Source organism: Oryzias melastigma, linkage group LG8 (genome assembly GCF_002922805.2).
Source record: "Oryzias melastigma strain HK-1 linkage group LG8, ASM292280v2, whole genome shotgun sequence".
In the NCBI taxonomy this organism is placed as follows: domain Eukaryota; kingdom Metazoa; phylum Chordata; class Actinopteri; order Beloniformes; family Adrianichthyidae; genus Oryzias; species Oryzias melastigma.
Window position 1 is genome coordinate 9,406,589 of NC_050519.1, and position 25,070 is coordinate 9,431,658.

Here is a 25,070-nt window from a genome sequence, read left to right on the forward strand (position 1 = left end):
CTTCTCTATTGTGGTAAAAGTCAAAATGTCTTGAGGCAAGATGCTACATGTAGTCACTCTCAAAGCAGCTGACAGAATCCCTTGACTGCTTGTGAGCCTATCACAAATCACCTAATGTCATTAAACACGATGAAAGTTAATATACGGCAAAGTTAAATAATTGGTTATATCACGGCTATAATTTAAGCCCGACCATGTACTATTGCTCCTTCATCACAGGCTGCAGTGTGGGAGGCAGGTTCCATATTTAGATCAAATAATCAAACCAAATTTAGTACAGTATGTTTTATTTTGCTTTTACCATTACACATCATCATTATCCTTTTAGTTACACATGATGAATACAGTAATAAAACAGATTAACGCAGAACATCAGTTTGATCTGTTTTTTCTAACAAGAAGAAAGAATGTATTGGTTAAGTAACAACCTACAACAAATTCTAAGCTCTATGTGGTTAAATTAATAAAACAAAACTGCTGCTAAGACTTTTTAACACGTAGGCAACTAAAAACAACATAAACTGATACATTTGACTTTATTTTTCACACCAAGACGATTATTTGTATATTTCACTTATATTTTGAAAAATGCACACTTTCAAAATTGTATTTGAACTATTTTTTCTTATCTTTCTTTCCACCTCCCTTTCCCTTTTTTTGCTCAGCTTTTTCCCTACGTGGAGTCCCTGTTGCTGGTCTCCCTTGAGCCTTTGCTTTTTGCTGCTGGACTGTAGGTAGCTTCTCAGTCAATGAAGTGTCATCCTTTTGAGTGATAACGCTCGTCAAAAGTTGTTCTTGAATATTTGGGCAGGAGGTTACAAGATTGACTTTGGTAGGTGTTTCACAGTAAGGAGATGATGGCCGTGAATGGGCTTTCCTGGGACTAGCACGGCTTGGAGAGCAGTGTTTGGATTTCCTATCCTTTTTTGGTGTGAGATTTAAGTCTAGGGACAGGGGTCTACCAAATACTGGACTCAAAGGTATCTGTACACTTTCTCCTGGGGAACCAAGAGTGAGAAAGACTTCTGGAATCTGATAGTTAATATTCGGCCCCTGCAAGAAGCAAGAACATTCAAGTAAGTGTCAGAAGAATCTAAAACTGCAAGCAGAAAATCTTCTATTGCTGTTGAAATACGTACCGGAGGGGGTGTGATGCTCATGGACACCTTTAAAGTCAGCTGTTAAAAAAAAAAAAAAAAAAAAGGGTGATGTGCTTAACTGATCATTAACATTTTTAATCTGTTGCTAGGCTAAATCATGTAAAACACAGAAAAAGCAATTTTTCAACTTTATATACAACCGCACACATGAATTTCTAATACTTAAATACTCACTTAAATATAAATTATAACAAAGATTTTTATGAACTGATGCTCAATTAGTGTTTTTTTCCTTTGGTACTCATTCCCTAAAGACAAGGAAATGACTACATTAGTTTACCTGTGCTGATGAAGTAGGATCCTGTTGAAACTCTGCTTCTGGGGTAAATGACGCAGATTTGGGCAAAGCTAAAGCAGAGCTGGAGCCAGGATGAGACAACTGTGTCTCAGAGGTACTCCTGGGACAGTTCTTTCTGGATGTGTCTGGTGTGCCTTTATCCACAGTAATTTGTGGTGGAGAGACCTGTAAAAGTCAAATTATTCAGTTTATTTTATTTATAGAATAAATGTATTGCTTAAAATAAGAAACTGCTGATTTAAAAAGATTTTGACCCAGCCAAGCTATTTACTTTAATGGAAAAGGTGCAATAATGCAAATTAAATAACATAAAGCACCAAATTTGATGTCAACAGGATTTTCTTCTTGGCAAAATTCCGATAATGCATCTATTACAGATCTTTCTTTACCTGTTTAAACAAAAATATTAGCCTGTAAACAAACCAAACTACAGTGAGATCACCTACTGAGCAGTGTCTGCAGCCTAAACTCTCTTAAAAAACGGGCTTCCAGTTCTGATTTAAAAAAAAAAATAAAAAAAAAAACAGTGATTACTTAACCCACTTTATCAAAAATAAGTCCCTGAGTGAGGGTCTACCCCTCACTCCTGTTGGTAAAATGAAATAAACTTACTGAATTTTACAATATCTTATAAAATATTAGAATTGTCAGATTAATGATAGCTTAAACTTGGAAAGAAAATACTTGAGAAATTGTTTCTTATTATTTGCGTCATTTGTTCTTTATTTAGCAGATAGCTATTCATTTTTTTTAAAGGAGCCCTACCATGATTTTCTTAACTATATCTATATATAAGATCATATATTACCTCTGGATCAGTGGGGGGTAGTCTTAAAGGAGCAATGCGACTAAAATAAACACCTATTTGAGCTGGAATTTATTGAAGACAGGACACAACTGGAAGATATACTATATTTTGCATCTAAAATTAACGTTTTTTTTTGCTGGTTATCACTGGATATGGGGATAAATTGAGTGTTGTGCAGATTATTCCTGGAGGGAGATATTGACATCGATCTTACATCAGCACGTTTCCACCCGCTCGTTTTCGTGGGTATGGGAGGGGCTGCTGCAGACAGTGCAGCTTTTTAGAGGATTACTCTTAAATGCATGAGCAGATAAAAATGCCGCTTTGGGGTTCATTATAGTGAAGAATGAGCAGTAAAATGCATTTAAAACCTCAAAAAGTAGAATTTTCATGGTAGGGCCCCTTTAAGATAATTGTCAAAGAAATTACTTCTTAGTCAAGCCTAAAGAATGAAAGAAAGTCACAAACAATGCAGAGATGTACTCAGAACTAACAGAAAAAATGCAAAGAATGTTTCCTAATCTTTATCACATCTAAAATCTTTTTAAAACCATAAATATAAGACTTATTGTTGTGTCACCAACCCTTCTGTATGACCTTTATATTCAGCGGTTACTGATCACAAGTTAAGTTACGTACAAGGTTGTCAGTCTCCGAGTTTCTAACATTATCCTTTGTTTTAGATTTTTCACTTCTGTGTTCTGGGGCAGAATGACCAATGCGTTGACCATCTAGCAATCGTGGTTTACTAGAAGAAGGCATTTTCCTGAATGCATCTGCTTGTTCATCTGTTGAAGAAATGTAAGGATTATTTCTAACACTGCAGGAATCAACAACTCATATTTGGTACATCAGGTGGTTTTCTGACCTATTGGTAAATAATTTAAAGCTTTTCCATTATATGCTGGTGAGAAAGAGGGGGTTTGGCTGGGTTGTAAAGTACACCGTTGTTCCTCCATACGTCCACTCTGAGCATGTTTCAGCATTTTTAACAATTGTTCCTGTTCAGCTGGACACAAGTCCTAGATGAGTAAAACAAACAAGGGCATGAAACATTGAGACCCTTTTTAAAATATGACATACTGAGTAAAATGCCATTAAAACAAAGTGTAAATATAAATTTATTGACCTAAAAAATGAATTTTTGAATTAAGAACATACTAATAAAACTATAACAAACGAACAGTTCTACAGGATAACTGACCTGCCAGTAACGATCACCTTTAAAGGAGGCAGACCTCTGTCTCTGAAGAGGTTTGACAGTTGTTTCTGGTGTAACATCTTTGCGTTGTGGAGAGGGAGTACCCAGATTCTTGAGAATTTGAGGTGCAGAACACCTCTGCTCATCCATCCTTGAGCCCTGCGAGAAGAAAAGGTTGTTGTTGTATTAATGTCAGCTGTGAAATGAAAAATCAACACAATTCAAAAGGTGGATCAACAATTCAGCAAGAGGAGCCAACCTGGACTTTTGAAACAAGGTAACACAAGTAGTTTGCATCAGTTTCAGCTGAAGTTTGTGATGTGCTACCACCATTCTGTATCCCCGGTAATGAAGGAAGAGATATCCGCTGATCATCTAGCCGGTGACTTTGAACATTAGACAGCAGGTTAAAGAATTGATCACTGTCTGGGCATGGGTGGAAAAAAAAGAAATATAAGCTTCGTTATTATAAAACAGATCTATCATATTAACATGAGTACTACAACCACACACAAAATGCTCAACTTTTTTACATTCTTCTAACCTTGGGGGACTTTGTTCTGAACAAGTTGGTGTTTAGTGGTGGTTTTGGGGCTAACATTCAACACACATCGTTGTTCATCCAATCGACCGCCTTGTGAGTGACTCACTAAACTGAAAAAATCCTCAAGGTCAGCCATAGACAAGGGCTAGACAGAAAAAAGTAAAACACATAAGTATATTTAAAACTGTTAAATATGTCAACAATCTACAAGCACAAATGAGAGGAAGCCTTACTCTTGCAAGGTGAATGATATTTGTTCAACGTGTAAGGATAAAGAGAAGTCAAACCTGTTTTGGAGGTGCTTTATCATTATCATTTCGGTGTTGTTTGTCTGCGCTTGGAATGAAGGAGGTTGGACAAGGAGGCTTGTGATTTGAAGTAGATTTCTGAATGCCTGGCAGGGAACACCTTTGATCGTTCATTCGGGAGTCCTATTTTGGAGCAATATTTCTCTTAGCACAGTTTTCCGGAGAACAAGCATACAAGTTTAGTCATAGTAAGGTATGTTAGAAAGAAAACAATTTGATGCAGGGGTTTTTTGTAAACGTTTGAAGAATCATACTAACCTGAACTTTTGAGACCATATAGCACAAGTAGCTCGAGTCTCCATTAGAAGTGTTACTTTCATTCTGTAGTCCTGGTAAAGATGGAAGAGACACACGCTGGTCATCAAGCCGGTGACTCTGAGTGTTGGCCAAAAGATTAAAAAAGGTCTCAGTATCTAAAAGTAAAGCAGACATAAAAAATCTTCAAAATGACAAGAATGTGTCAAATTGTGTCAAAATATATTCAGTTAAAGAAACTGTAGAGTATGAATACTGCCATTTATCAAAAAAATAATACAGAAAATTATCTACTTTCAACCTGCTGCCCATCTGCATGTTGGGGTGAGGATGGAGCACTTCTGCTCGGATCCAAGATGCAGCACTGGTCCTCCATACGTCCACGTTGGCCATGAGTGATCAAATTCATAAACTTATGTTGTTCCTCTGGAGATTCCTCCTTTTTTTAAATAAAATTTTAAAGAAAGAAAAGGGGATAAGCACTTGTGAACTATGCAAAATCTTCAGTATAGAGAATAGATGATATCTAAAAACATGAGCATGATACACATGCATAAAACAGACCCTTAAAGAGTTGGAGCGTATACGCTGTGGCGGCACCTGCAACTGATTGACTGGTACCCGCAGATGCTCTTTACTTTTGTCTGAGGTTTTCTGTCCAGAAGAACTCTCATGTGCAGAACATTTATGTTTACTACATTCAAGTTCCTGGGAAAACGAGGGAGAGAACAATTATTGATTTAACCCATAATCTGTCCTTGTAACCACAATAGTTCTTTACACAAGAAACTCAGATAATTCAAATATTTATAGATTTAACAATTGTTCCAATTACAAAGTGTTATTTCCAATGAAAAATTCTATTCCTATAACCTTAAGCAAAATCATCAAACTCTAGTTTTAGAGGACATAGAGAATCTGTCTATTTCAAGATGACCATTTGATGAATTACACAAGACATTAGTGAATAAACAAAGTAAATGTCTTACATTCGGAACAGGGTTGTCCATTCCACCAGATGCCATCTTTAAATATAAGTTGAAAAAAAAAATGTATACCTGAAAAAAAAATCCCAGCAGCAAGAGGATTACATAAAATTCCTTGCGATTTAGGAATTCTTTTAAAAAATTGAAATGTGCTGTAAAGAAGAAATTTCTCCAACCGATGTTACTCAGAGTGTCTGTTAAAATGACACTGTAGATGGTTTTAAACAGAGATCAGAGCCCGAGCATTACCCTGCTGCTGTTAAGGCCCAAGATAGTGCTTTAGTCTTAATACCATCTGTCACTTCAGATAAAAACATAATCCTCATCGTGAGAGCGATGATCTCTGTAACTGCTATATGGCATGTTTTGGCTTTAGGCACAACAACTCCACATTTCATCTGAAGGTCCAAAATGATCATCGAGATAAATGAAATTGTAACAATGTTTACAAAGATTAATCTGAGTTTGGGGTAATTTTATTTCACTGTCCAGCCAAATAAAATGTAGGATGGTGAAAAAAGGGAGAAAAGACAACAGACACAGCTTTTAGTTCTGAATGATGATACTTTGCTTGTCAAATAAAAGACTTAAGGGAAAACAACAGGAAAAAAATAGTAAAATTGTTTTTTTTTTAATTAAACAACATTCTAAGATCCTGTTTGAGACAAGTACATTTTTTATTTATCACTTACAAGAGAGGAAACAAAACACCCAATACACAAACTCCCCACAATATATTAACATATGTGAAGCAAGTCTCCATCATTTCATATTAACGTTTCAATTACTTTTAATCACAGCAGGTGAGACATTTTTTTGAAAGAGCACAAGAAAGTACCCAAAGAAAAAACTTTTTTTTTTTTTTAAACAAACATCTGACGATTGTAAATCTCCAGTGATCCTACTACTTTATTTTCATTATACCTGATACCAGACTAGTTTTTCTAAAGAATAGAAAGGTACAATCATCGGCAAAGTTCTCAAAAAAAGAAAAAAAAAACATAAATCCTTTGGCCTTCCTTAAAAGCCGACAGATTCTGGTAACGTACTACAGAAATCTTGTGAAAATGTCTCATCATTTCTAAAGTGTTATGATGGATCTCGACTACTCCTCACTTCAGCTCTGAACTTTGACCTAAAATTTGCAGAAAATCCAGTTATTTATTTTTACACTTCATAAAAATAGCCTGGCTCTAAGTGAGCAACTGTTGAGTCCAGTTTTCTTATGCGTTAAACATAAAATCTATATGTGCCATATTTTCACACCATAACTCTTACAAAGTGACCATAATGCAACAAAAACTACATTTAAGAAAATATTTTCATTCAGTGTCGGATCTTTTTTTCCATGGTGCCCGTTATGCAGACAATACAGTGTTGACTTAATTTCTTGAAAAGTTGTTCAATGTCTTAAAGTAAAACCTTATTTTGAAAATGTTCTCAAAGTTAATTGGACTGAAAAATTAAGGAAAATAATGCTCAACATGCCTAAAGATGCTTTAGAACACTTTGAAAGGGAGTTTGGCTACCGAAGGAAAATATAAAGAAATTGCAGATGTTTTATGAGATTTTGTAAAGTTAAAAAAAAAATCTAACCCATTGTAAAGAAATAGGAACATGGATAGTGGTTCAGTAATTAGCGTACTAACTTTAACTTAAATATCTTTATACAACCTCCATCAGCAGAATACTGAAACCAAATTAGATCAAATAATAAAAAGAACCTAAAATAATTTCAAACTAACTTCCTTCCATGGTTATATTTAAAAGGTCACTTCATAATTTACTTTGGAGCACGGAAATTTCAAACAGAATATCAGCGTTCAATCAAAGAACACATCCCCTATTTTTGTCTGGTCTTCCCGTCTAAGAAGTAGGCACAGAGTCCTGGTCCAGACTCTTTAAGTCGTTGAGGAAGCCGTTTGGTGTCAAAATGTGAGATGACCCTGATGAAAAGAAATGGAAACAATTTTGTAAATCCTTTAATTTTGACTGAAAGGGATGGAACTTTATTCCCCTCTTGGGAGAGCAACTGCTTACCAATAAGCACTTCCCATTTCCCATCAGTGGAACGAGTGACTTCATAAGCAGAGCGCATCTCAGAGTGGGAAACTCCCCCAATCACAAAGATAATGAGCCGAGGGCCGGAGCGATACTCTGACGGAGACTTGTTTTTGTGCCAATGTCCAAAACGAGCACTACTGCAGAGAGTTAGGAGGGTAGAAGAAGCATTAGGGGTGCTCCAGATGGTGTTTTTAAAATAATCAATTCCAGAAACAGTTGAGCTTTTTAGTAATTTTTCCACTGTAGTCATTAGTGACATGTTGCAGAATTTCTGTTATGCTAATATTTTTCAAAATAATCCACAGGTTAATAGTAACATTATTTCACTTTTGTCTGGATTTAAACAAGACTTAAATCCTAGCTTTACTTTTAATGACTACACTTTTTTTTTAATTCTGCTCTTTGCTTAAAAGGAAGTTGACAGACATTGTGTATTAAGCTGATTATGAGCAAAATGAGGTCTTTAGTTTGTGGAAGCCCCACCATTAGGATAGAGATTCCCTTGAAAGTGCACAGCTGAACTCTAAGTAAATATGACTTAAAATGACCTTTTAAATTTCAAATCTCTCCAACACAGTTGGAGAAAAGAAAGCTTTAATGGGGAAATTTTGTATCAATGGTACATCTATATAGTTTTTTTACAAACAAAAGAAAAAGGTTTCAGATAAATTATTTAAACACACATAAAAACTACCTGTCTAATACATTTTAAACTGTAATTTCTACAACTTACTTGACTGTAGTCTGAGTAGTGTTGATGGGTGCAGGTTCTGCGATAAACGGCCACTGCTTCTTGTCCAGCTTGTCCTCTATGGCGTCCTGTTAGAGAAAATTCCTCTTTGAATAAAAACCAAAACTGATCTGATTAATTGGTTAATCATTTCATAATCCAACAATACCTCCATGACGTCCTTGATAGTGGGAGTCCATCTTGACAGCTGGTATGTACTCTCTGTCCGCTCTTTGCGTGCTGGCAGTGTTTTTCCTGAATTGCGGCCCTAACCACAAACATAATACAGGTGAAAAAATAGAAAGGGACTTGAATTATGACGGGGCAGTAAATCTTTATTAGTGCAATCAAGTTACACTCAAACTGACCCCAGCTATAATGTTGCAGCCAAGGTTCTGGAGGTTGGAGATGATGGTGCTGTGGTTCTTTATGTTTGCATGCTCAATCAGCTTGTTGAGGTTCTCCTCTCCAATGCCTTTCAGGATAAATTCAAATGTAAATATTGACAAGGCTTCAACAATGCATATTGCATTGCTGTTTATTCTGTGGCTGTCATATCTATATATGTAACACAGCCCCACCTTTCTTCTTGTGGAAAATGAACAGCAGTATGATGCGGATCTTTTCAAACGGCCCAATATCATTGTTGAGAAGCACAGGAACAATGCTCTTCATGGGATCTTTTATAGGCTCTCCATCTGCGTTAGTTCCCATCGCAAGGTCCTGTGGAAGGCAAACTAGTGAGTAAGTATCTGGAATAAATATAGTAATCATGAGCTCAAGTCAGCTGACAGATCACTCTCAGAGCAGGTGACAAGCATCAAGACTTGTTCCGATATAACATTTTTTTCTCATAGAAAAAAACACTACTAAAAGAATTGTAGTATCCCTCATTTAACTCATTTTAAAGTACAATAAGTCTCCTGTATTTTAGACAAACCTTTACTGTCAATCATCAAATAATACTTAGGATTTTGGGGGTTTTGCTCATTTGACCCTATGAGAAACATTCATAGTTGGAAAAAAAACCTACATGGTAAAACATAAGTAATGTTTTACCAAGGCCACTGTAAACTTAAAAAAATGCAGTGTTTACACCCATACAACTTTCATAAAAGCTCCTGACTTAAAGCCTTGCTCTGGTCAGCCAGTACTTCTTTAAAAAGATCATTATTTACATGGTTTGCATATAAGTGGGTATGTGGTGCCAAAATGGTTAAACGGTAAAACAAATGGCAGCAAAGAGAACCATTCGTGTCACACAATCCTGATTGGAGCCAAGACATGCCATCTGGATTAAAGAGGTAGCTTTCAGACATGCTGATAAACCATTAGTGCAGTTGAGTGATATACTCACACAAAAAGGTCCCATTAACACATGCATCTCATAATGCTGCATCCATGCCAAGCTCATAATTTTGCATGTGCTTCTCAGTCATCTAGCACTAAATTGAACCCATCATAATAGATCACCTCTGGTGACATGTCTGGCACTATGCACACAACAGAATGGGATTTGGCAGTACTCTGAACTGTAGTTTTACCCAGAGCTTTTGCTGATGGATGGATTAAATACTTCCATGATTTACATGTCCGCGGTATGCCTGTAAGGTCAAAATAATGACATAACAACCTCTTTGGCTTTTCTATAAACAAATAATGGTTGATTTCTGCTACTGAGCCTGTTATGTAACATTCCGGTTATGATATATTATCATTATGAAGTAACATCAGACAGTACTAGATGAGCTTAGATGAGCTATAAATAAAAATGTCAAAGATTGCAAAGTCCTTGAAATCAAGCAATTCTTTCTAAGACATTCAATAACAGTGTCTCAGAGGTATGCAAAAGCTGATCTTCAGAGACAAGGTCACAGTGAATAGATGCTTTACGATCAAGACATGACCAACATTTTTTTTTCTATTTTTGCCTGGAGATAATGGTGTTCATTCATTCATTTTCCTGACCGCTTTGGCCCTTTCGGGGTCGCGGGGGTGCCGGAGCCTAACCCGGCTGCTGATGGGCGAAGGCGGGGTACACCCTGGACAGGTCGCCAGTCCGTCGCAGGGCAAGATAATGGCGTTATATCATGTAAATCGTGTGGATGTACACAAAAGAAAAGTAGAATTGAGTTTTCACAATATATATGATCAGGAATGATCATTTTAAAACGTGGGAATGTAAAATTACTTTTATGTTTGTTTGCTTTTCTTTTTTTTTTATAATACGAATCTTGATAATTAAAAATTCATTTAGAAAAAAATGTTCAAAAATGGACAATGATTCTACAAATAATTCAATACCAACCTGCTCCACCTCAATGATTTTGTCAAGAGATGCCTTGAATGTCTTCATACATGCTTCTGCTAGGTGCAAATGAGTAGAGTACTGCAAAAAATAATAATAACCACATTGGATAAGGTTTTATAAATTTTAGGTAGTTTACATAAAAAATATTTACAAAGGTTTCATCAAGGGTTAATACAGAGAGAGGGGAACTTATTTATTTTTCTTACCATGGTCAGTTCCTTCTGATATTGCGGCATTTTCTTGAGCATTTGAGCAAGATCTTTAATGTTGGCCTAAAAACCACAATTCAGATTTTTATTAACAAAACTATCATATCAGTTCCATCTGCCATCAGAAATTCATGATATTTAAGAAAAATGTGACACTAAATAGTCTTACATTATCTGTGCACATCCTTTTGCTCTCACAAAAGCTGCGGAGAAGTTCAGTCACTTTTCTGGGGAAAAAAACAATAAGAAAAGAACCAGTCATCAATTGCAGGTTGATTACACTACCCTAGAATAAAACTACCATCTACTAATATTTTAACAATAACATTTGTATTAGAACATTTAAAAAACAAGCATTTATCTATCTACTCAATATAATTTACACAAAGTCTATGAAATCATTTTCTATAAAACTACAATTTTTTTCTACCTTCCAAACAGATTAACATTTTGCTTTTACTGACAAAATACCTCAAATGGACAGACATTTTTTTTAATATTTTTTTGTCATAATCATGTGAACAAAAAAAAAAAAAACATTTTAAAGATAAACTAATTTGAGTGTGTCTAAATGCAGTGCAAGCTTCAATTTCCCAAGGAATTTACACACTTAAGAATCAAATACAAAACAGGATGAAAACAATCCCCGTGACAGACTTACTTTGTGACATCTGCAATGTGCTGATGTCTGAGCTGAACCCAGAGATCATCATCTTCATCCAGTAGCACTTCTCTTTCTTTTGAATTCCCCACACCGGTTGTCTGGTAGCTAAACAATTTTTTAATGCATTATTTTGAGGCAGCAATACAGCACAGGAGTACTGCTAGATACATAAGTGGTTGCTAAAAAGGAAGAAAAAGAAAATATAGTAAAGTTTACTTACGTGTAAATGTCCTGCTTGATGTCCAGCAAATCGTAAGCCATCGCTTGGAAGGTCAACTCATGCAGAACAGGAGAGATGGGATCAAACCCGCGATCGACGATTATTAGCTGGGACCGTGCTTTATCTGCACCCTTTGTAAACAAAACAAAGAAATAAATTAAAGATCATCATCATCTCAGATATATATAGCTGTTTGTACTCATTTACACTGGGCATATTATGACTAATGATGACGCCTTGTCATTTCAAAGCTCCACCTTAAAACTGTGTTCTGATAATAAAACAGTGAAAAAATACCTCATGCTAATCTTTTTGCAATGTGTCAGGAGAAAATATAAATAAATAAGTAATACCTGCCTGTTAAGATATCTTGGTAGCAAGGAAATTTCAGCTAAGAAAGAAAAGATGAAGGTAAAAGGGAAAGGTCAAGAGAAATAATTAAGAAATTAAACCCAGAACCCACAGAATAATTCATAATTTATGAAAATAAAGAGGTGCAGAATATAAATAGAAGTGCAATCTAACAAAGCGGAAGTTTGGTTTAGAGAAAAGATTAACTTTTTTGACAAACAGTAACACAGAAGAGTGTGGAAGACTTGGTGGTTCGGTGTTCTTCATATTTTCTTACCTCTCCCATGCTCGGGTTGTCAGCTTTGTGAGCAGTAAGGCGCCGGTTGACCTCCTCAGCCAGTTTAGCATTTTCATCAAGTCCCCTAAGACAAATAGTCAAAACATCCTGAATTACCAAGTATATTAAGTTTAGAAATACTACTTAAAACAACTTTCAAGTTAGGCTTCTGTACTTGCGGTATCGAATAGCAGGATACTCCTTGAGTGTGTCACACAGGGTTGCAATCTGCTCTGCCATATTTTCTATCATCGTGTCTTTGCTTTCACTTGGATTAGAGCCGTAGAAAGATTTAAAGGAAGTGGGATTGTCCAAAGAAAACACCTACAGGAAAGGGGAATTTGGCTGCTCTTTTATTTGGTCATAAAGTTAGAGAAACAGAGGTGAAACATTCAAAGTTTTTTACATTGATATAAAGAAATGGTTAAATAAAATGCCCCACGATAACAACTAAAAGTCTACTAATGGCTTCAAATACATCTAGCTTTCATTTTCCAATTTAACCTAAAAACCTGATATTTTATTAATTTATTTTTTTGAGCATTAAACGGCAGGTGTCAATTAGTTACTACAGATTGAAAGTTTGAAATAAAATAAAAAACTTCTACTAAAGCTAAATTAATTAGGCATATACCAACAAGATGTTTACCTGGGACTCATAGGGCAGGAATGCCACATTGATTTCTTTCAGTGTCCTGACAACTTTGGCCACTCTGGATCTTCCAATCTCAGCAAAGAGACTTTCGGAACAGGCTATAAAAAACAGTCAGAAAACATGTTTATTTTTCTGTCTAAATATTTTTTTATGTTTTGCCTTTGTTGATTTATAAAAGTTTTAATTTCTTACTGTCTGTGAAGAAGATGTGGGCCGCTTTGTAAGTAAAGACTGTGTCCTTGAAGTCATTGATGAGAGCTTTGACTGACTATAAAATAAATATTGGTTTATTTGAAAGATTCCAAATTATAAACTATAAAGCACTATCAACTTTTGAGGAAGAAAATAAGAAATGTTTCACCTTCTCCACTGGAGAAATCAAATAAATGGCTTCCAAACTTGAGATGGGCTCCCTGCCCTTGTTAATGTCCTCCACAACTAGAAAATAAAAATAATAAAAATATATATATTATAAAGGTTTTTATTCCCAAACATTCTTTTTTTTTTCTAAAATAAAAAAACTACTTTGAGCAAATATAAATCTACCAGAACTAAGTGATGTTATGGTCTACATTTAATGAAACCAGAATATCTGTGGACTTACTCGTCACTCCCTCGGCCAGAATATCTGACATCTTGCAACAAGACGACAGAATCCTCATGCTCATGTGATCCACAATTAAAACCTGAACAAGACACAGTAAACAGAAGTCATGATCATATTGTAAGTGAAAATTAAAAACAAAACAGGAAGATTTTTCTATTTAAGCAAATTTTACCTTCCATTCTCCGTCTTTTTTTACACTCTTGATGACTCCATTAAGGATTTCTGTAAAGGTGCAGAAAACATTTACAAGTTATTAAAACTATATGATCTGTGAGGTAACAGATCTAGCTGCATAAGGCAAATAACACTTGAAGCTTTTTTTTTTTTTTTTACTGACTTCAATTTTAAAAATCCTGAGCACAGAAAAACAAAAGCCTTAAATATATACTTTCTGGGGAAAAAATGCATGACTTGTGCTTTTTCTTTAGTCTTAAGAAAAAAAACGAAAAAATAAATGTTACATTAAGTAGTACATCCTCTGCATGTTTTCCCTTACATGTTGATGTCTTTAAAAAAAAAAAAAATTGACAGAATAAAAAATGTTTTGGAAATCAAAATGTAACAGATGCATTGACTGATCAACGATGTGCTAGTTCCTTTACTACTAGAAGAACTTATTTAAACATGAACAAAATTATTTGATCTCGACAAAAAGACATTCTTTAATCAAAAATATTCATAACCATTTTAAAAGCAGTAATATCTGAGGAAGGGCTGCTTCAATCTTTTACTTACAAAATGTAACCAAATGCGATCATGTTTCTGTGCCTTTGACATTTTCATTCTATATGAATGAATCCAGTTTTTAATGTAACAAAATTCACTGTCTCATTTAATGGCAATTTTGCTGTCAACATAATTTCAATTAAAGTAAAATATGCCTAAACTTGTAACCACAAAGACAGTATATTCATATTAAGGTGACAAATAGCAATCAACAGTCAAAGAGCAACACGTTTTAGTTCACATTTTTCATAAGGTCCAACTTGACTTAAACCTTTTCATATAAATTAGCAAATCAATAACAAAAACAGCGTTTGTTTGTTGTCGTGGTTCATACATATCTGTAGATTATTTGTCTAATTTTCAAAAGTATAGCATCCATACTATACCATCAAAAAAACAAAAATTTTACTCGCTTTCAGGTTCTACTAAAGAAACTGTGAGTTATTTTTAATAAAGGAGTTTATAAAAACGCCTTTTTTTAACAACACACCACATTTCTTTAATTAGGGTGTGTTATATTGTAATGCTATGCAAATGTTTTTCAGCCTCTAGTCTAAGGGGTTACGTAATTTCTAGTAAAACCATTAATCACTTAAAGCTTTAAAGTGTTTGAAATTAAAACAACGCGACCCTTTTAACAGCATTTAAATGAGCTCAGACCTTTTACATGTGTTGGATGGTTGCATTCATCTCGAGCAAAGTTGCTAAACTTCCTTTTACATCGGTTAGCAGCAAGTGTTAGCTTCCAACTTGCCAGACCATTTCGGAGCAGTTTTTCTCGTTTTTAACTTACAAAATGACAATAAAATAGTCGACAACTTTCTACAAGCCTTTGGTGTCAGAAAGAAACAAGTCTGACACAATTACTTTACCGTAATTTGACGAGTAAAAACTTTTTTAGAATATTAGTTACGTTGGTGTAATAAATTGGAGGCTGAAACAGGAAGAAACACTCGGTGGGTCACTATAAAAAAAACACGGGTGTGTCCTATTCGTCAGTTCTTATCATTACAACAACCAAAATGTAACCAAGCTGTCAAACATTTAAACGTTTAGATTCTTTGAAAAAAGTAAACATTTCAAAGAATTTACTTACTTTCTCCGACTACCGCTTTCAGCCCACTTGGTGCCATCTTGGCAGGAGACTGCAGGTAGAAGTCAGTCACTTCCTTATGGCTAAAACGCAGTTTTAGAAAGTGCAATGTCGCCCCCTAACGTCAACCATTGGCAATCACCAAACCTTTTCTCTCTCCCTCTCTCTCTCTCTTTTTCTTTTCTTTACTTATTACTATTTCCAGACTTCCATAAATCTGCTTACTGCAGCTAAGAAAAATAATGAGGATCATTGTCTCCACAAAATGCATGGCAACATTGTAACATCTAAACATCTCACTTCTCATAAATAGATAATTATTTTGTAGAGGAGTAACAATTTATTTTAACAAAGATTTGATTCACATCATAATCTGTGGTTGACGATAGGGTTCATAGATGATGTTGGTTAATTTTGAATCCGATCCAATTCAATGACCTAATATCGATCTAGAACATCTTTAGCCAAACATTTAACCAGTGTGACTCAGATGTGAATACCTGAGTACTGAACAGTGCAGGTGAAGTTTGCAAGAATTTTTATATTTCTTGCAAGATATACAAATGTAAATTAAACATGTGTACAAATGAACAAGAATTAATGGCAAAGCCATTCACATGTTAGTTATTATGAATTTCAGCCCACTATTTTTTTTCCCCATAAAAATGTTATAAACAGAAGATTGTTAAAACAAATACGCCACACTGTGTGGTCACATGTCTGCAAAATTCAAAGTGTCTCCTCACATTGGACAGTAATAATGGCTTGATGATTTTTTGCAGCCATCTCGTGGGTGTTGTCCACTGTAATGGCACTAGGTTGCTTTTTTTTAATCCACATTTTCCAATATCATATTAATCAGTTTCTTTCATTGTGTAACAATTTTATAATGGCATAGATTGATTCCATTCTAATTGCTACAAGAAAGAAATAGTCACCTCTTCACTGCAAAATTAGGATCTATTCAAATGGCCCCTTTTGATTGCCTTTTATCAACTAAAAATTCTTAGAAGATACGTGTCAGCACCTTTTTATAATGAAAAAGTTAGTAGTTGATTAATTACTCTCAGGGGCCACCCTAGATATAAAACTGTCTGTACAGGTCAGTCTTCTCAAATTTGTTTCTAGCAAAGAGATTAATAAACTGTCTTCAGAACACTCGTAATATTATATATGCCTATAGGATATTTCAAACTAAAAATAATTAATAAGCTCTGGACACAGTGATGAGAGTAGTGATCTCTGCTTTGTCAAACTGATGGCCCAAGGCTTGACAAAATAAATTTTAAGTAGTTTATAGTCCACCTAGTTATCACAAGGCAACAAAACAAATCCTATTTCTTATTGCAGCATTTGACAATCAGGTGTTTGGTTTCTGCCAAATTCAGAACTGTGTTTTACATCATAAAAATTTTTATTTTATAACGGATAAAGTTTTTACTTTGAAGCCACTTCAGAAGATTTTATGTTTTGAACTTTGGGTAGCATTGCTGCAATTTATTTATCAGTACTAGCCTCTGTATGGATCATTGAATAATTCTACAATTTCATACTCTAAATATTAGTCATTTTCTCAACATAAAATGTACCATTGTTAAAAAAATGATACAAAAAATATAAAAAAAATACAAATACAAGAATGAGAAAAAAACACATTATATACTTCTTTCAAAATACCCCAAGATGGCTTATTCAATTATTCTCCTATTTTGACAATAAACATATCATTAGTATCGGTTAGATTACTTGAGTAATAGGTATTAAATTATTAAAACTAACAAACAAAATAAAAATCCAACAATATTTCTGTATTTTAGTGTACTGTGCATTAGAAAAACAAGCCACTGTTACATGATTTGGATGTGAAAACACATTTTTTATGATAGAAAATGTATAACAGAGAAACCTCAAAGAAACAAAATATCTGTCACTTTAAAAAAATCTTGAAAAAAATATTAAATAACCCAGCATTTTTATAAATCACAATCCTCAATTCTCAGAGTCCACAGCAAAACTCTTGAGCATTCGCTGCTCCTTTCTGACGCGCATTCGCTCCTTGAAGTCTTCCAGCTCTTTCCTCTAATAAAACAGAAAAAAAAACATTTTGATCATCCAATGTGATGTTCATCTGTGTTTTCAAACATAATGCACAGACAAATGTTAAATGTTACTAGATGAGCTAAGAACATTTAAAAACAGTTTGATCATTTGAAGCAATAAACTGGCCACACACTTCTTCTTTCAAGTGTTTATCATTTTCTGTGTGCTGCAATAGCTTTTGCTTTTATGCAAGCTCTTGGTATGGCTGTGTTTAAAATACAGTGGCTTACAAAAGTATTCATACCCATTGAACTTCACAATTTCTCACATTATGACCACAAAAATAAATACGTTTTATTGGAATTTTATGTGAAAGACCAACACAAAGTGGCAAACAATTGGGAAGTGGAAAGAAAATTATAAAAGAGTTATTTTTTTTTACAGATAAAAAACTGAAAAGTGCATTGTTCAAAAGTATTTAGCCCATTTTCTCTGAGTGCATCAAATTGCCTTCAGAAGTTGCTTGATATTGGTGACTGATCAAATGTTGACTAAATAGAGTTCACCTGTATTTGTAATTTTATCTCAGTACAAATACAGATGTTTTGTGGTTTGTCAAGAAAATATTGGGGAGAAGTGCAAGGAACACACCGGACAGGTCAGGGATAAAGTTGTGGAGAAATTTAAAGCAGGGTTAGGCTATAAGAAGATATCCCAAGCTTTCAACATCTTGCGAATCACTGTTCAGTCCATCATCCGGAAATGGAAAGAGTATGGCATTCTGCAAACCTACCTACACATGGTCGACCACCTAAACTAGTAGGCCGAACAGGGAGAGTACCGATCAAAGATGAAACTGAAGGCCCATACTGAATACTTTTGAACTATGCATTTTTCAGTTTTTTAGTTGTGAAAAATAAATAAATAAATAACTCTTGTATAATTTTATTTCCACTTCACAATTGTGTGCCACTTTGTGTTGGTCTTTCACATAAAATTCCAATAATATATATTTATTTTTGTGGTCATAATGTGAGAAAATGTGGAGAAGTTCAAGGGGCATGAAGTATGAATTCTTCTACAAGCCACTGTATGCTATGGATCAAGCTGCTTATTCTGAACAGAAGAAAGAACGTATATCTATATTCTTCATTTTACACTTACCTTCAAGTCCTCGTCAGGGGGGAAAATTTCCCTCTGGATATCATAAAAAAAGGTTTTGTAAGAAAGGACACTTTTTCATACAGCCAAAAAAATAGATAATTTTCAACAAGAAAATATTCCTTAATGTAAATAACTTAAATAGATCGGACTTACTTTTCTCTTTACTATATACTCTTCAAAGTACTCTGCTTGGTTTGAGATCCAAAACATGGCCACAGGAAAAGACAAATACAGCATCATCTGCTCGAACGACAACATACAGAATATTTTTTATCTGGAAAGGTAAACTTACTGAAACTGGCTAACTGGATCTCATAAACGAATGTTGCCATTTTTACACGTTTCTGGTTCTTAAAAATACAATTGCGTTTATTTTTCAAAATAAATACTCACTCGGAAAACCTCTATTTTAACCCCCATCTTTTAAAAACGGATTAGCACGCAGCAGTAAAAGTAAAATGTTACCCTGACATAACCAAAGACCTTCAGACTACTTCCGGGTTTCTGGTGATCCAATCATTGACAAGTCCTGACACATGCGCAAATGCGGAAACCATTAATACAGCGTTGTTTTGGTTAAAAATTATTTGAACTTTGTGTGTTTTTCCTCTTTTGAGCATAACTTTATTCTAATTTTTTAAGGCCGTTTTTTATAGCAAGAAATGTGCAAAAACATGTCAACAAACAAAAAACTGAAATACAACTCATAAGATACTGGTGTATTTCGTCTAAAGATCAAGAGTTGTGGAACAATACCTCACCTTAATCATTATTTTCATTTTTTTTTTACACAAAACAAACAGTAAAAGATGCAACATTAACAAAAATTGAACAATACAATTCCTCATATGATTAAACAAATTAATAGGATAAAACACATTTACAGTTCAGTTGTGATTCAAGAGAGGAAGATTGGTTTAAAAAAGACAAAGAATGGTTTTATAAGCATGTTTACTCTGATTTTTACGTTTGATTCATTCATTTACAAAGTTTATATTATAGACACACTGAAAAAACACTGACATTTGTCACTTTAAAAAACACAATAAAGGATTTCACACATACCCAAATTTCTTCAAAATGTGGTCAAGAAAAGAGTTGGCACCGTTTTGACTTAGGCTTATTTACAAATATATATTTAAAATAAGAAAATATTCTAAAACACCAACTATTTTCACCAAAGCTATAATAAATGCACACTTCTTTTTTCAAATGGTAAATGTAGTATTTTATAAAGCTCCACTGAGCTTCCCAAAATGTGTAGTCTTGCTTCCCAGACGCAGCTGGCGTACTGAAGTCAGAATTTGCGTTTGACGTCATCGTGACATCGAGAGATGTTCAGGATCCTCGGAGAGAAAGATCCCGCGCGCCCTGGCAGTCTAATAAACTCAGGTAAACGCCGTTGTTTCCAGCATTATTCTGCCAGTTGTGTTGCCTGAGTACACCAAGATAATATATCGCAGGTGACAAAGTAACAATAAAGTAAAAGCATCGACGGTAGTACAAATGCCCGATACCCACGGCGACCGTTCTCCAGTGCGGCGGCCTTTTCTGGATAACTAGCTTGCTAGCTACAGCTAGTTTGCAGTTGTCTATCAAAAACACAATAACGGCACATACAGTGAGTATTTTGTTGACCTTGATTAGCTGCCTCATCTGCCGAAAGTACTATTTTAGGAACATACAAGCTAACAAATGATAAAATGGCCACACAGTGAGCGCGTTTTCCTTGTTTGCTGGTCTGGTGTCTTGTGTTGTGAGAGACGGTGACGCCGTCACGGTGATGATGGCGTACACTGAGCCTGTTGGTAAGAATGCAGTCAGTTCAGTGGTTAACCAAAAGTAAATGTCTGATTATATCAGTTTTACTCGGCCGTAATGTTACGACGTTTCAGACACTGTGTTTTGGTTACATTTCTGCCTAGCTAACCATTGCACGTCTACTGCTAAATCGAGGTAGCCGACTGTACCCGGCGGCCTAATATCTTGCCTCCTTGAAGATGGTCGATAGCCAATAGTCATTACCGTGGTGTTCAATGTTTTGCCCTTGTAAATTGAATGACTTATTTCAAGTGAAATGGTTTTGAGTCTGTTCTGTTGACGTCAAGAATGTGACTTTGGTCCACTCACTAAGTAGTGACATCCATACTTTTACAAGATATTTTTTGTATAATGTAGACTATTGCTGCTTCTTAAATTCACCTGCCCGTTTGTAAATTGCTTAGAACACACTACAGAAAAGTCAACGTCCTATATTGCTTTTATACCAAATCATCAAATACAATTCTTAAAACTGCAAATGTAAGCAGTTTGGTCTTCTCTCAGAGCTTTGATACTGATCATATGGAAAATATTTTCAGATATTTATAGATAATATCAAAGTATATGGGGTTGACCAGATGGTCAGTTAAACCATCAAATCATAGTACTATATGCACACAAGACTCCACTAGCTCCAAGCATCTACACAAAAAACAACAATTTAATTTGAACCAAAGCATCTTAATTAAGACTAATTCTTTAAGATTCTAAAATGGCAGTGTCCTTTTTTATTCTCTGGGTTCGTTGCTATGGCAACAACATCCGTGGCCTGGTTTTGAGTGGTTCCTTTTCAACAAGGCAAGTGGATACAAAAAAGTAAGAATAGGAAAAACAAAATATATCATGTACTATCTGTAACATCTATCCATTCAGTACTTTTCCCCCCAAATATGGTGCACTATTAATCATCCTATTTACTTTAATTAAAAAAGAAAAAAAAAACTGGTCTAAAACACAAAAAGGAAATACAAAGTTTTAAACTTGCTTCATCTTTCACACATGGTGGTATTTTTATATGAACTGCCCACAGTAACATTCACAGATTCACTGTGATTCTTCTGATACCATTAGGCTACCTCAGACAACAAAATAAAATACTACATAGTCTTCATATTTAATTCTGTGTATTACTATGGAAGCATTCTTATATGTTGTTTGTTAGCAAAGCATAACTCCTATATTTATATTCTACAATATCAAATGCTTAATAGAATTGGAGAAACTGACATTTTATGTAATTTTAATTTAGGCATGTACACACTGTGGTTTGTCTACATTGATTGATCTTGTGTGTTTTTTTTTAATCATAATGCACATTACATATTTTTTTAGATGTTTTTGCAGTTTTTTTTAATTGCTTATGATGTGATCTGTTTTCCAAGGCATCTAATTTTTCTAAGCTTGGAGTATGTATAGCAGGGGTGCCCATTCCGGGTCCTCGATAGCTACCACCTTACCTGTTTTCCAGTTCTCCCTGCACTTCTTGCTGCTGATTACCTGGACCAGGTGTGTTCATTCAGTCAGAATGTGAAGACATCTGTCCAAGCTAATCAGCAGCTTGCAGGGCTTGGAGATTTGGAAAACAGACAGGGTGGTAACTCTTGAGGACAAGGAATGGGCAGCCCTGCTGTATAGAGTTGAGTCTATTCTGTTTATGTTAAACTCAGGTAACAGTTCACAACTATAATAAAGTAAGTTGGATTTTTTTATTCAGAATCATGGCAGATTATGGTGTTGTAGAGAAATGCTTTATATACAACTGTGAGTTACGATTAGGCAATAAGGCAAAAAAATATCTCAGTACATTTTGCAGTATTGATCATTATTAGATTTTATTATCACTTGGTTTATTATCATTTGGTCTTACTTATTCCACTAATTTGAAGAATATTTTGACTCAAACCTTAAGAAAATAATATTTATTAGAATAACTAAATGCATAGTACAGTCCATAAAGCGAGATATCATAAATAATAGGATATAAAACTGAATCTCAGCATCATACCATAAAAGCGTGCATACAAATATAAGCATAGTTATGAAGAAGGAAAATCAATGGAGAAACAAAGACAAAAGGCAGTGCAAATACACAATACACCATGTAAAAAGTTTCATCAATGTAATGTATATTAACATAATTTAAGAAAATAATTTAATTTTAAAAAGCTACCAGCTATAGTAAGTCAGTGTAAACTGAAGTCAGGATTCATACAAAAAAAGCTGATTGCAGACTCTGTCTACCTATAACACATTTTATACGACTTTTTAAGATATCTGACCATGCACTCATGTCGCATGACAAAATCCACAAACATATTTCTGGTGCTGGAACAGCAATCGGCAATATTGCATGCTGTCATTGCAGGCCAATGTTTCTGTATGCTTGTCGTACTGGACAGCAATAAACTTTGAAGTACGATGATGCTATCACAATTTGTGCATATGGAAAAATTGTTAACCAGGACCCCCATAAAGCTTACATTACTGTCTGTGGATGTTTTTGTAATCTATGAGAATATCCCAGATAAAGTCCCCAAGATATTTTACCTCTGTACAGGTATTAGGAACTTTTATTATCAAAATAAGTTGCTCTTTGACAGGTTAAGTAAACTGACATGTCCAAACAATATAACAATATTTGGAATAAAAAGGCTGAGAGTACACCTTATTTGCTCATGTTAATGCTTTGGTAAAAAAAAATATTAAGACATTTATACAACCAGTTTTGCATTTTTTAAATTTCTAAATGGGTTCAAGACTAAAATAGAACCTGTTGTTAAACATCTATTAATCAAGTTCTATTTTCATTTTTTGATAAAGCAATATTTTTATTTTGAACATTTCTTTGTTCACATCTCTTTGGCACTTCTTTTCCTCTCCACATCCAGGCTGCTGCGCTCTGGGGCAGCTGACACTGACAGCCATCACCACTGTCTGTACGCCATCATCGATCCCTCTTGTGAGGGCATTGTCGGCTATCATCAGTCTGGATATAGGCTGATCAGTTGTCAAGTTTGCGCTGCAAAGGCCAAAACTTTCAGGTCGTATTGTAGAAAACAGCTAGCACTTTGTGCATAGTAAATGGCAGACCATCTCTAAGGCCTGTAGTCTGTTAATTTGCTCAAAGAGCACCCCATTCCTTGAGCTCATGCTCTGCTTTACATTTCATTAATGTAATCTCCGTAGTACACACTGATTCCTTATTTAACTCCTGCTATTTGCACTAGTTTTCTTCTGCACTGTTGCTCTCGGTTTTTGTACCTGCCATGCACACACAATTTATACTTTTTAGCAAGGTTCTTTATTGTCCCTCAATTTTTAGCTAAGTTGTTTAAGCTGGAATTTTTTTCTAGCATGGATAAATTAACCCTGTTAAGTTATGAGCAATGAAAAAAAATTAAATGGATACTAAACAAATGTGTAAATAATTGCAGGAATAATTAATCAAATGCACTGTTTTCAATGTATTTCTTTGTGGAAGGCAAAGCAATACCTTCACATAGTTTGGTACCTGTGTTTTGCGCTCTTACACAAAGAAACTGGGATGTCCTCTACCATGTTTTGGAATTCTCTTATTCCAACTTTCCCCCCAATGGCAAAACGAGTATACAAAAGTTGGTTGGAATACAGTTTATTTTATTTGTGGAGATTCTCTTTGTGGAATCAGAGTAAGAAAAGTCGGATCAAATGAACTAAAATTTAACAAAACTGGAGTTGGTCAAAATCATCTGTGCCATTTTTTTTTTCTTCCATTTTTTCTTTTTTATGTTTTTACTTGTTAGCCCCCTTTTCTTTCTTAATGCTATCAATGTAAATATTTACAGTTGTTCTATTTTCTTCAATAAATTGTTTTATTCATTATGTGATGTAATTTTTGAGTTTCGTTTTCTTTTCCTCAAGATTCAAAATTAGTTGATGAAAAACCATTTACTTGATATCATTGAAGTGTTTTTAGTTTGAAGGGTTTTAGCCAAGATAATAAGGTGAGTGAAAGAGAGGAGTTCTCCTGAAACCAGTGGGGGACGGCATATGCAGGATAACTTTAAAAAGAGGAGAGTGTGGGGGTGGAGCATAATAAATGGATTCAGAAAGGGGGTGGGGTGTTGTAGGTGTAACAGAACCAGAGAGAGCAAGAAACTCAAGCTTGGATGGGAAAGGAGAGGAGGGAGTAGTGAGCAAGCTCTGGAGGAGGGAGGGAGGGGTGTGTGGGCAGAGGCTTGCTGAATGAGGAAGCGACAGAGCCATATTTTACTGTTGAGTAACTGCATGCTGGTTTGCCTGCGCTGGAGTAAGAGCCAGACTATGAGCTAGAAAAATAAAGTTCTTCTCTTGGACCATATCGGAGTCTACTCCCTACTTTCAACTTGGTCTTGTTTTTTCCTCTACCTCCTGCTTGCGCCTTGTGTCCACTTTATCTGGAGAGGCCCTGGAGAGGAAGCACAATGGAACGAAGAGCCTGTGGCAACTGGGCTGTTGTACTGCTGAGAGGGGGATGGGGTAGAGAGAAGACCGGTTCACACAGCTAACAGCCTGCCGGGTGTAGGTCCGACAGCTTTTCCTCCCTGTCTGGACATCCCA

At 35.0% G+C, this 25,070-nt stretch overlaps 4 protein-coding genes across 7 annotated transcripts in view; 1 reads left to right on the forward strand and 3 right to left on the reverse strand.

Moving 5' to 3' along the window:
- Window positions 1-270: 270 nt before the first annotated feature.
- LOC112146311 lies at window positions 271-6,026 on the reverse strand. The gene is made up of 13 exons (XM_024272073.2): window positions 5,564-6,026; window positions 5,139-5,282; window positions 4,869-5,013; window positions 4,578-4,732; window positions 4,299-4,442; window positions 4,012-4,156; window positions 3,727-3,893; window positions 3,471-3,626; window positions 3,135-3,288; window positions 2,906-3,054; window positions 1,441-1,623; window positions 1,140-1,178; window positions 271-1,053 (listed from the first exon to the last, which is right to left on the reverse strand). Exons 1-13 carry the CDS (start codon window positions 5,597-5,599, stop codon window positions 616-618), a joined length of 2,055 nt encoding a protein of 684 aa, XP_024127841.1. The 5' UTR covers window positions 5,600-6,026; the 3' UTR covers window positions 271-615.
- Window positions 6,027-6,218: 192 nt separating this feature from the next.
- Window positions 6,219-15,625, reverse strand: stxbp2 (syntaxin binding protein 2). Of its 2 annotated transcripts, none has more exons than XM_024272074.2 (19): window positions 15,471-15,625; window positions 13,821-13,870; window positions 13,646-13,727; window positions 13,403-13,479; window positions 13,234-13,309; window positions 13,036-13,139; window positions 12,562-12,710; window positions 12,387-12,471; window positions 11,759-11,889; window positions 11,536-11,643; window positions 11,044-11,101; window positions 10,872-10,937; window positions 10,663-10,743; window positions 8,936-9,077; window positions 8,723-8,829; window positions 8,524-8,622; window positions 8,358-8,443; window positions 7,601-7,761; window positions 6,219-7,506 (listed from the first exon to the last, which is right to left on the reverse strand). In XM_024272074.2, exons 1-19 carry the CDS (start codon window positions 15,505-15,507, stop codon window positions 7,427-7,429), a joined length of 1,779 nt encoding a protein of 592 aa, XP_024127842.1. In that variant the 5' UTR covers window positions 15,508-15,625; the 3' UTR covers window positions 6,219-7,426. The 2 variants fall into 2 exon arrangements, with proteins under 2 accessions (XP_024127842.1, XP_036069114.1); XM_036213221.1 differs by lacking the exon at window positions 15,471-15,625 and adding an exon at window positions 15,035-15,201.
- A 363-nt stretch (window positions 15,626-15,988) lies between these two features.
- LOC112146316 (protein PET100 homolog, mitochondrial) lies at window positions 15,989-20,435 on the reverse strand. Of its 2 annotated transcripts, none has more exons than XM_024272083.2 (4): window positions 20,310-20,435; window positions 18,825-18,911; window positions 18,672-18,704; window positions 15,989-17,546 (listed from the first exon to the last, which is right to left on the reverse strand). In XM_024272083.2, the coding sequence occupies exons 1-4, from the start codon at window positions 20,325-20,327 to the stop codon at window positions 17,457-17,459; spliced, it is 228 nt and encodes a 75-aa protein (XP_024127851.1). In that variant the 5' UTR covers window positions 20,328-20,435; the 3' UTR covers window positions 15,989-17,456. The 2 variants fall into 2 exon arrangements, with proteins under 2 accessions (XP_024127851.1, XP_024127850.1); XM_024272082.2 differs by lacking the exon at window positions 20,310-20,435 and adding an exon at window positions 19,065-19,220.
- brd4 (bromodomain containing 4) overlaps window positions 19,937-25,070 on the forward strand; it is a 20,859-nt gene continuing 15,725 nt past the window's right edge. Inside the window, exon 1 of one of the 2 annotated variants that reach the window (XM_024272071.2) lies at window positions 19,937-20,063. The gene's annotated coding sequence lies outside the window, so the exon portion shown is untranslated. Of the gene's footprint in view, window positions 20,064-20,100; window positions 20,293-25,070 lie in introns of those variants that run through there. The other variant, XM_024272072.2, reaches the window with a different exon arrangement.

Excerpts from the sequence above, each read along its gene's own strand:
- LOC112146311 (XM_024272073.2), bottom strand. The coding sequence starts at position 5,599 with ATGGCATCTGGTGGAATGGACAACCCTGTTCCGAAT. Across the intron at positions 5,283-5,563 it reads TGGACAACCCTGTTCCGAAT|GAACTTGAATGTAGTAAACA; the intron begins GTAAGACATTTA and ends TCGTTTTCCCAG. Across the intron at positions 3,055-3,134 it reads TTTAAATTATTTACCAATAG|ATGAACAAGCAGATGCATTC; the intron begins GTCAGAAAACCA and ends TTTCTTCAACAG.
- stxbp2 (XM_024272074.2), bottom strand. The coding sequence starts at position 15,507 with ATGGCACCAAGTGGGCTGAAAGCGGTAGTCGGAGAAA. Across the intron at positions 13,728-13,820 it reads AAAAAGACGGAGAATGGAAG|GTTTTAATTGTGGATCACAT; the intron begins GTAAAATTTGCT and ends TGTCTTGTTCAG. Across the intron at positions 11,102-11,535 it reads CACATTGCAGATGTCACAAA|AAAAGTGACTGAACTTCTCC; the intron begins GTAAGTCTGTCA and ends TTTTTTCCCCAG.
- LOC112146316 (XM_024272082.2), bottom strand. The coding sequence starts at position 19,091 with ATGGGGGTTAAAATAGAGGTTTTCCGA. Across the intron at positions 18,705-18,824 it reads AGTATATAGTAAAGAGAAAA|AGGGAAATTTTCCCCCCTGA; the intron begins GTAAGTCCGATC and ends TATGATATCCAG. Across the intron at positions 17,547-18,671 it reads CCCCTGACGAGGACTTGAAG|AGGAAAGAGCTGGAAGACTT; the intron begins GTAAGTGTAAAA and ends CTGTTTTATTAG.